The sequence below is a fragment of the Nansenia antarctica genome (genome assembly GCF_963989245.1).
Source record: "Nansenia antarctica genome assembly, chromosome: 6".
Lineage (NCBI taxonomy): Eukaryota > Metazoa > Chordata > Actinopteri > Argentiniformes > Microstomatidae > Nansenia > Nansenia antarctica.
Window position 1 is genome coordinate 66,520,110 of NC_137676.1, and position 10,840 is coordinate 66,530,949.

The window sequence follows — 10,840 nt, forward strand, 5'->3', positions numbered from 1 at the left end:
CCGTCACAAACACATCAAATAAATTAAACCAACATAACCGACTCAGATAATAGATAATATAATACAAGATATATTAACAAAATGTTTAAACATTGACCTGGTTATTTTACATAAACATTTGAGTGTCAGATCATGTTGATCAAGGCATTGGCCCCTCCCTCATAGGCCCCTCCCTCATAGGCCCCTCCCTCCAGGCTCAGAGCCAATGGGAAGGCCCGGTCTCCAGGGGGCAGGACGTGTAGCTCAGATGAGGCTGATTGGCAGCTGGGACATCGAATGGGAGAGCAGAGGCTGGAACACAAGGGAGGAGGAGGGGCTTTGGACTGGAGAGAACCACACGCACATTAATCTACTGGTGTCTCACACACACACACTAAGGCTGCCACGATTAGTCGACTAGTCACGACGACGTCGACTACCAAAATCGTCGCCGACATATTTGGTAATCGCCGTAGTCGCATGTTTTTTGGGAGCTGAAATAAGCGTTTTTTTTGTTTGTTTTTTGCCTAGCACCAGGGGAGCCCCCCCTCCCAAATTTCGTTGTTTGGTACCTGTACTATATCAATGACAATAAAGACCATTCATTTCATTCGATAAGCATTCGTTTTTCTTCCCTGAAGCTGCCACTGGCTAGCGTCTCCCAGTGTCTTTGATGTACATGCGCAGTGTCGGTCATCCGGGGCACACGTGACTTCCCCGGAAAAACAAACAGAGAAATGTCTTCCTGTCCTCGTACCTCTAAAGTGTGGGAGCATTTCAACCACAACGTTGAAAAAAAGAATGTAAAATGTAAAATTTGCAAAGCTGAACTCGCTTATCATGGCAGCACGTCTATGATGCGCGAGCATCTAAAAAGGAAGCACGTTGTGGCAGATGACCAGGAAGACGATGGCTCGTCTCGGTAAGCTAGTTAGCTTGTTATTGGCTAACGATATCGTTACGTTAAAAGCCTTCTTACATTATTTTACGTTGTCATCAAAGCGATACTTATCAAATAGCAAAAAATGTTGTCTTAACGTTACAGTGCTAAGAAGGCGCGTTCTACTATGAGATGAGTGAAGCAAAGCAAAACTTTTGTACTCTGTACAAGTATTTATTTTTGTTTTTGTATTCTTTTGGTTGCCTAGTGCCTAGCCTACCTCATTTCACTCAGCAGTTTGCACCCTCTACTACTCTTTACATTACATTACATGCAAGTGATGCCAGAAATAAATCTGCAAAGTTCATTAAAATATCTATTTTTGAGTGAACAATCATTTTAATTGTCTTTATTTTTAGTTAGCACATGCCTACAACAACAACTAACAACTTCAAGCTAAATTTAGAAGCTGATTTAGAAGATGATAGCTAAATAAGAGCGATTGAGTAATTGTGCGATAAGCTGTAATTTATGATCCGATTAGTCGACTAATCGTTAAAATAATCGGTGACTAGTCGACTATGAAAATAATCGTTTGTGGCAGCCCTAACACACACACACACACACACACACACTTTAGTTTCCATCTACTGGTGTCTCACACACACACACACACACTCACACAGTCTAACAGGAAACGCATCACGAGGAGGCGTGGCCTCACCGTCCATGTAGGTGTGCAGGGTGGCGATGGTGGGCGTGTCCAGAGGCACGTAGGCGGTGTACTGGAGGTCGTCCAGGAGGAGGGGCGGAGTCAGCTGGCTCTGCTGCAGTGATGTCATGGTCTGTGATGTCATGGCGCTCTGGGCCAGGTGGGAGGGGCTGACGTGCTTCTTGTGGCGAGCCCGACAGTTCTGGAACCACACCTGGGGAGGGAGAGGGAGGGAGGGGTTAAAACACTCACCTGGGGAGGGAGGGAGGAGTTAAAACACACTCACCTGGGGAGGGAGGGAGGGAGGGGTTAAAACACTCACCTGGGGAGGGAGGGAGGGGTTAAAACACTCACCTGGGGAGGGAGGGAGGGAGGGGTTAAAACACTCACCTGGGGAGGGAGGGAGGGGTTAAAACACTCACCTGGGGAGGGAGGGAGGGGTTAAAACACTCACCTGGGGAGGGAGGGATGACCCCACCCATGGCTGTTCTAGTGTTAATGACCCCACCCATGGCTGTTCTAGTGTTAATGACCCCACCCATGGCTGTTCTAGTGTTAATGACCCCACCCAGGGCTGTTCTAGTGTTAATGACCCCACCCATGGCTGTTCTAGTGTTAATGACCCCACCCACGGCTGTTCTAGTGTTAATGACCCCACCCATGGCTTTTCTAGTGTTAATGACCCCACCCATGGCTGTTCTAGTGTTAATGACCCCACCCATGGCTGTTCTAGTGTTAATGACCCCACCTACGGCTGTTCTAGTGTTAATGACCCCACCCATGGCTGTTCTAGTGTTAATGACCCCACCCATGGCTGTTCTAGTGTTAATGACCCCACCCAGGGCTGTTCTAGTGTTAATGACCCCACCCAGGGCTGTTCTAGTGTTAATGACCCCACCCATGGCTGTTCTAGTGTTAATGACCCCACCCACGGCTGTTCTAGTGTTAATGACCCCACCCACGGCTGTTCTAGTGTTAATGACCCCACCCATGGCTGTTCTAGTGTTAATGACGCCACCTATGGCTGTTCTAGTGTTAATGACCCCACCCAGGGCTGTTCTAGTGTTAATGACCCCACCCATGGCTGTTCTAGTGTTAATGACCCCACCCAGGGCTGTTCTAAAGTTAATGACCCCACCCAGGGCTGTTCTAGTGTTAATGACCCCCCCCATGGCTGTTCTAGTGTTAATGACCCCACCTATGGCTGTTCTAGTGTTAATGACCCCACCCATGGCTGTTCTAGTGTTAATGACCCCACCCATGGCTGTTCTAGTGTTAATGACCCCACCCATGGCTGTTCTAGTGTTAATGACCCCACCCACGGCTGTTCTAGTGTTAATTGAATGTGGAGGCTGAAATAACCATGGTGACCAGGTGAGAGGTCAGGGGTAACCATGGTGACCAGGTGAGGGGTCAGGGGTAACCATGGTGACCAGGTGAGAGGTCAGGGGTAACCATGGTGACCAGGTGAGAGGTCAGGGGTAACCATGGTGAGAGGTCAGGGGTAACCATGGTGATCAAGTGAGAGGTCAGGGGTAACCATGGTGACCAGGTGAGAGGTCAGGGGTAACCATGGTGACCAGGTGAGACGTCAGGGGTAACCATGGTGACCAGGTGAGAGGTCAGGGGTAACCATGGTGACCAGGTGAGAGGTCAGGGGTAACCATGGTGACCAGGTGAGAGGTCAGGGGTAACCATGGTGACCAGGTGACCTACCTGGATGACCCTGCGGCTGAGGCCGGTCCTCTCCGCCAGCTTCTGCAGCGTCTGGGCGTCAGGGTTGTTGTCCTGGGAGAACTGGGCCTGCATCACCTACACACACACACACACACACACACACACACACACACACACACACACACACACACACACACACACACACACACACAGGTCAGGGGTCAGAGGTCAGGGTTGTTGTCCTGGGAGAACTGGGCCTGCATCACCTGGGGTCAGAGGTCATTTACATTTACATGTTTGGCGTTTAGCAGATGCCTTATTCCAAAGCGACTTACAACAGATACATTTGACTAAGCAAGTGAATCATCAATCCACCAGTCGTAGCAGGAGGCGTAATCTAGCTCAGGCCCGGGGCCACTGGCAGTCGTCGCCAAGGGGGATACTGAAGAGACAGTACAAGGAGGGCAGTAGAGTCTTAAGAGACACAGTAGAGGGGAAAAGCTGGTGTCTCAGGAGACACAGTGCTGGGGGGTGGTAATGTCTCAGGAGGAGCAGTTAAGGTGTAACCTGAAGAGATGGAGGTCTTCAGATGGGGAGTGACACTGCAGTTCTGACAGCCGTGGGAAGCTCGTTCCACCAGCGGGGAGCCAGTGTTGTGAAGAGACGTGACAGGGCAGCGTGACTGCCATGTTGGTGTAGAGGTGGTGGGGCCAGTCGGCCAGCAGAGGTGGAGGAGCGGAGGGAACGGGCTGAAGTTTGGGGGGTTACCATTGCCTGCAAGTATCCAGGGGCTGTCCCTTTAGCTGCCTGGTAGGCAAGCACCAGGGTCTTGAATCTGATGCGAGCTGCTACCGGGAGCCAGTGCAGGGTGAGAAGGAGGGGGGTGACATGAGAGAATTTGGGGAGGTTGAACACCAGATGGGTGGCAGCCCAAAGTCACCTGGTAGGAGCGACCCACCAGGTAGGAAGCAAACCAGGAGTGTGCGGTGCCGGAGATGCCCAGTTCTGAGAGGGTGGAGAGAAGGATCTGGTGGTTGACTGTGTGGAAGGCAGCAGACAGGTCCAGGAGAATGAGAACAGAGGAGAGGGAGGAAGCTTGAGCAGAGTGGAGGGCCTCTGTGACAGCAAGGAGAGCAGTCTCAGTGGAGTGCCCAGCCTTGAAGCCGGATTGGTGGGGGTCCAGGTGTTCCGTCTTCTGGAGATAGTCAGTTGTTGGAGAAAGTCAGACGATGCAGCACGTTCAAGGGTTTTGGAGGGGAACGAGAGAAGGGATACCGGTCAAGGGTAGGTCAGACGGGTCAAGGGTAGGTCAGAGGCCACACACACACACACAGGTCAGAGGTCAGGGTCAGGTATAAACACAAGCAGAGAAACACACTAATGCACATTTACCTGCAGCTGGTCAGCAGTGAATAAGGTTCTGGCTCTCTTGGCTGGTTTGGGTCCAGGACCCTCCTGGTCTGATGACACTGAACCTTCTGTGTTCCCTCCTTTACCTGCAGACAGACAGACAGGTAAGACAGGTAAGACAGACAGGTAACAGTCAGGTAGACAGGTAACAGACAAGCAGACAGGTAGACAGGTAGACAGCTAACAGACAGGTAGACAGACAGGTAGACAGGTAACAGGCAGACAGCTAACAGACAGGTAGACAGCTAACAGACAAGCAGACAGGTAGACAGGTAGACAGCTAACAGACAGGTAGACAGGTAACAGGCAGACAGCTAACAGACAGGTAGACAGCTAACAGACAGGTAGACAGCTAACAGACAGGTAGACAGCTAACAGACAGGTAGACAGCTAACAGACAGGTAGACAGCTAACAGACAGGTAGACAGGTAGACAGCTAACAGACAGGTAGACAGCTAACAGACAGGTAGACAGCTAACAGACAGGTAGACAGCTAACAGACAGGTAGACAGGTAGACAGCTAACAGACAGGTAGACAGCTAACAGACAGGTAGACAGCTAACAGACAGGTAGACAGGTAACAGACAGGTAGACAGGTAACAGACAGGTAGACAGCTAACAGACAGGTAGACAGCTAACAGACAGGTAGACAGCTAACAGACAGGTAGACAGGTAGACAGGTAACAGACAGGTAGACAGGTAACAGACAGGTAGACAGCTAACAGACAGGTAGACAGCTAACAGACAGGTAGACAGCTAACAGACAGGTAGACAGGTAGAGCTCACCGTGGTCGGTGCTGCGGTGTTTGAGGCTGTCCAGCAGACAGTCGTAGTGGGCCTTGCAGAGCAGCCTCTCCTCACCCGGCCCTCCCCCCAGCCTCCCCCCCCCTCCCAGCCCGTACTCCTCCCCCGTGGCCAGCTGACGCTTGCAGGAGACGCAGGAGAAGCAGGCCAGGTGATAGGCCGAGCCCCGCGCACGCCGCACCCAATCACTGGACTGGATGGTCCGCCCGCAGCGCGCACACCGCGTACCGTACTTCCTGTAGAGAGAGAGGAGGGTTAGAGGCTGGGGGAGGTAGAACACCAGGGGAGGCTGGGGGAGGTAGAACACCAGGGGAGGCTGGGGGAGGTAGAACACCAGGGGAGGCTGGGGGAGGTAGAACACCAGGGGAGGCTGGGGGAGGTAGAACACCAGGGGAGGCAGAACACCAGGGGAGGCTGGGGGAGGTAGAACACCTGGGGAGGCTGGGGGAGGTAGAACACCAGGGGAGGCTGGGGGAGGTAGAACACCAGGGAGGCAGCCTCTCAAATGACGGATGTCAAACTACCAACACACCTGACAGGTAGCCATGGTAACTGAGACATTTTGAGACTTTTGTAAAAACATTCCCAACCAATCCCTTGGTATTATACTGGAATCATGTGTACAAAATAGTTGTTGGTACACAGACAGGTAGACAGACAGGTAGACAGACAGGTGAACAGACAGTCTGTTACCTGTGTCTGTTTACTTGAGGACAGGTAAACAGACAGACAGGTAAACAGACAGACAGGTAAACAGACAGACAGGTAAACACACAGACAGGTAAACCGACAGACAAGTAAACAGACAGACAGGTAAACAGACAGACAGGTAAACAGACAGACAGCTAAACAGACAGACAGGTAGACAGACAGACAGGTAAACAGACATACAGTTAAACAGACAGGTAAACACACAGACAGGTAAACAGACAGACAGGTAAACAGACAGGTAGACAGACAGACAGGTAAACAGACAGACAGGTAAACAGACAGGCAGGCAGACAGACAGGTAAACAGACAGACAGGTAGACAGACAGTTAAACAGACAGGTAGACAGACAGACAGGTAGACAGACAGACAGGTAAAGAGACAGACAGACAGACAGGTAGACAGGTAGACAGACAGACAGACAGACAGGTAGACAGGTAGACAGACAGGTAGACAGACAGGTAGACAGACAGACAGTCAGACAGACAGACAGGTTGTAGGTGTTACCTGAAGTAGTCCAGTTTGCAGACAGGTAAAGAGACAGGCAGACAGACAGGTAAAGAGACAGGCAGACAGACAGGCAGACAGACAGGTAAAGAGACAGGCAGACAGACAGGCAGGCAGACAGACAGGTAAAGAGACAGGCAGACAGACAGACAGACAGACAGGCAGGCAGACAGACAGGTAAAGAGACAGGCAGACAGACAGGCAGGCAGACAGGTAAAGAGACAGGCAGACAGACAGACAGACAGGCAGACAGACAGGCAGGCAGACAGACAGGTAAAGAGACAGGCAGACAGACAGGTTGTAGGTGTTACCTGAAGTAGTCCAGTTTGCAGAACACCTCCTGTCCTCTGACGTAGCAGCTGACATGTCTCCCCAGCTGGCTCTGACACACGCTGCAGGACAGACACCTGACGTGCCAGCACAGGTGGTTCACCTGGAACATTAATTAACCCTTAACACAGGTGGTTCACCTGGAACATTAATTAACCCTTAACACAGGTGGTTCACCTGGAACATTAATTAACCCTCAACCCTAAAGAGGAGCTTCCTCTCTGTAAACAAAGTTAGTCAAGTCAATGAGCCAAACTTTGACAGGCCTGTGTGTTGTTGTAAACATTTACAATTAAACAATTAACGGTTAGAAAACGACCTTCGGTTGTCGTGTTGAAGTCACATCAACTCACCTTCAGCAGGTATTTGTCTATGATCTCCAGACCGCAGCTGGTGCACGCGGCCCTCCCGGGAAGGGGGACGGGGAACCCGGGGAGGAGGGAGGCTGAGAGCCCGGGGAGGAGGGAGGTCAGAGGCTGGGAGGTGGAGGTCAGAGGCTGGGAGGTGGAGGTCAGAGGCTGGGAGGTGGAGGTCAGAGGCTGGGAGGTGGAGGTTAGAGGCTGGGAGGTGGAGGTTAGAGGCTGGGAGGAGGTCGACGACGGAGAATAAGACTCGTCTGAAGCACCCTGGGGACACACACATAATGACACTTCTGTCAGGATACATTTGTAAAACAATGAATAAACAAACAAACAAACAAACAAACAAACATTCGCCTCAGCAGAGTCAGCGCGTGTCGTGGTGGAGGTTCTCCCGGAGAGACGCCGAGGGGAGCGGCGAGGTTTGGGGAGGGAGACCCCCGCTGGAGAGGCTGGGTGGCCGGGGGAGTCAGCGCCGCCTACATGACATATAACACAGTTGTATAACATCATATATATATCTCGACATACATAGAACACAACATGTCTACCTCCTCCTCCTCGAGGTCTCCGCTGTGTCGCGGGGAGAGGAGCGTCGCCTCGTGCATCGCAGTCTGCAGGTTGGTCATCCAGGTCTCCGGCGCGCCGACAGCGTTTTAAAAACTTCCTAAAGTTCCTCGCGAGGAACCGTAATAACCGTAATAGCCGTCATAACCGTAATATCCCTCTCGCTAAACAAAGGCGCATTCGTTCCTCATCAAACCAGCAAAATAATAGAAAAAAATGTCGACCCTCTTTTTAAGAAAATTGCTTTAGATACAGAAAGGTGGTCAACACTATTTCTATCATTATGGGGGGAAATCAATGTCCTGAAGATGAACTGTATCCCGAGATTGAATTACCTGCTCCAATGCCTTCCTATTGTCATACCCCAGGTGTATTTCAAAAGGTTTGACCAAATTTGGCAAAAGTTTCTATGGAATGGTAAACGTGCTAGGATAAAGTTGGAAAGCTCCAAGTCCCGATCAATAAGGGTGGTATGGGTTTACCTAAACTAATATTGTTTCACTATGCCTACTGCCTGAGACACATTGCTCAGTGGACACTGCCACCTGAAAGGGCCCCTCCTTGGTTTGAGATTGAGCAAAAATTGCTTTCCCCTATTGCCCCTATACATTCTATGTCCAGCAAATTATCATTTGAATTACGATCCCATCCTATAATAGCCAACCTCTACAATGTATGGAAGAAAATATCTAAGTCCTTTAAAGTAAATGTCTATCTTAACTCTGAATCTTGTATTTGGAATAACCCCAAATTGCAAATAAATAAGTGTTCCTTTATATGGAAGGAATGGGTAAGAAAATGAATTGTAACATTAACAGACATATATGGGGGAGATGGTCTGAAATCATTTGAGGAGTTGGTTAATGAATATGGGTTGCCTAGACATGATTTTTGGAAATACTTGCAACTCCGCCATTTGCTGGACAGTATTCTAGGTAAAGGAATCACACCTCAACAGTCAACTCTTCTGTCTGAGATTACAAAGATAATGGGTAGGGGACATGAGGCGGCTATCTATTATAAAATGGTTTTCCAACAGACGGTTAAGGTATCCTATGCATTGATGGTAATTTGGTCAGTTGATTTGAAAATTGATTTCACAGAAAAAGAATGGGACAAAATATGTGAGAACATTAAGAGAGTATCGAGAGACATTAAAATTAGATTGATCCAGTTCAAGGTTCTTAACCGGTTCTACTGGACCCCCTCCAGGATGTTCAGGCTGAAGCTCAAGGACAATGCTGATTGCTGGAATTGTTGCAGGCCGGAAGGGACCCTGGTTCACTTACTTTGGGAATGTCCTATGATTCAAAATTACTGGCGAAAGATCCACGAATGGGTGCAAAACATTACCCAGGACAACTTTTGTCCGAGACGGTATGTTCTCAGTGATCCACAAATGACGTCTCTATGTGGAGCTGCAGAATTTATTCAGACCAGTATAATGGTTGGAAAACAAATAATTATGAGACACTGGAGGAACACAGGGGAGCCGTCTTTCCAGGAATGGCTTATGGAGTTGGCAAAGGTGGCAGCATACGAACAAATGTCCTTCAGTACTATGGACAGAACTGAACAATACACAGCAAAATGGGGAGGCTACTTGAGATATATTGCTAGTCGGTTGTAAGACTTAAGTTGACAAATTGGATGAGTGATGAATGTAATCTATGGGTGCATTTTTATTTTTATTTTATAGTTTGTTATTTTTTCTGTATTATTTCTGTTTGATGACAGCAAGACTTATTCGGTGATATTGTTACCATTTTATACAAAAGTTGTATAAGTCAAGAAATGTGTTAATTGAACAATTCAATAAAATACTGATTACAAAAAAAACAAAGGCGCATTCGGTATTCCTACATAGGTTGACGAAACCTGGAAAAGAGGCTGACTCTGTCTCCGATAGAGAGGCTGGAGAGGTACACAGACAGACAGGTACACAGACAGACAGGTACACAGAAAGGTGCGTTCCAACTTTATCAGTGAGGAGAAGGCTTTTGGCATCCCTGCATAGAGTACAGCCTAAGCAACTATTCTTTGAGAACAGCCACCGGAGACGTCTGGTCCAGTCACTCCACTGTTCGCTGGTCCAGCCAGCCAGAGGGACCCCAGCATCTTCGCACCCCCCATCTCCAGCAACAGGCGGGTGGTCATCAGCATCATCATCCTCTTCCTCATCTCCTCCGACCTCTTTTGTTGTTGTCTTCCTAACGTTAGTTTCCACGTTAGCTTCTTCTCTTGGCTTGTCTTGTTGTGTCTCTTCAGCCCCCACAGTAACGTTAACGTTAGCTGTCAAGTTAGCATTAGCACTAACGTTAGCTGTCAAGTTAGCATTAGCACTAACGTTAGCTGTCAAGTTAGCATTAGCACTAACGTTAGCTGCCTCTTCTCTCGGCTCTGTTGGAGCAGCATCAGATGTGCTACCACCACCAGCTTCAGATGGATTTTCCTCTTCATCATTTTGTTTAGACTTCTTTGGATAGAAATCGCCCAAGGTGAGTTGCTTTCTTCTTTTCAACATCTTTTCTTCTTCTTTTCACTGTCATCAACAATGGCGCGCAGCCGCAAAGACATATTACTGAACGGGCCTACCGGGCCCAGGCCCAGGGGCCCCAGAGATCAGGGGGCCCTTTGCATTTCTTGTCGCAGGGATGCCGGTAGAAAATGTCCTACTGTAACTGGGACAAATGAGATTCCTTATATGAACGTAAAAAAACTATTTTGAATATACTTTTGAATATACTATTTTGAACAATTTTATAGGGGCCCACGTCTTGCAAAAAAAAGAGAAGCTTGTGTGGGCTACATAGTTTCTATAGCCTACTCAGATTCTAATGCGAATACAGGCTACATTCCCATTAGATTAATGAGTAGGCTATAGAAACTAGACACTAGAGGGCGCAA

General features: G+C 49.0%; 2 protein-coding genes across 2 annotated transcripts in view; one reads left to right on the forward strand and one right to left on the reverse strand.

Annotated features, from left to right (window-relative positions):
* The window catches only part of slc44a1a (solute carrier family 44 member 1a), a gene marked incomplete at its 3' end in the record, with an annotated part of 263,392 nt that overhangs the window by 85,475 nt on the left and 167,077 nt on the right, over positions 1-10,840 (forward strand). The gene's annotated exons all lie outside the window — the stretch shown is intronic.
* LOC308159649 (LIM/homeobox protein Lhx8-like) lies at positions 244-7,995 on the reverse strand (the record flags this gene model as incomplete). Its single annotated transcript, XM_080533466.1, has 8 exons — positions 244-323; positions 1,584-1,785; positions 3,288-3,383; positions 4,641-4,744; positions 5,445-5,698; positions 6,989-7,110; positions 7,361-7,483; positions 7,918-7,995. The coding sequence occupies 8 exons, from the start codon at positions 7,993-7,995 to the stop codon at positions 244-246; spliced, it is 1,059 nt and encodes a 352-aa protein (XP_080389592.1).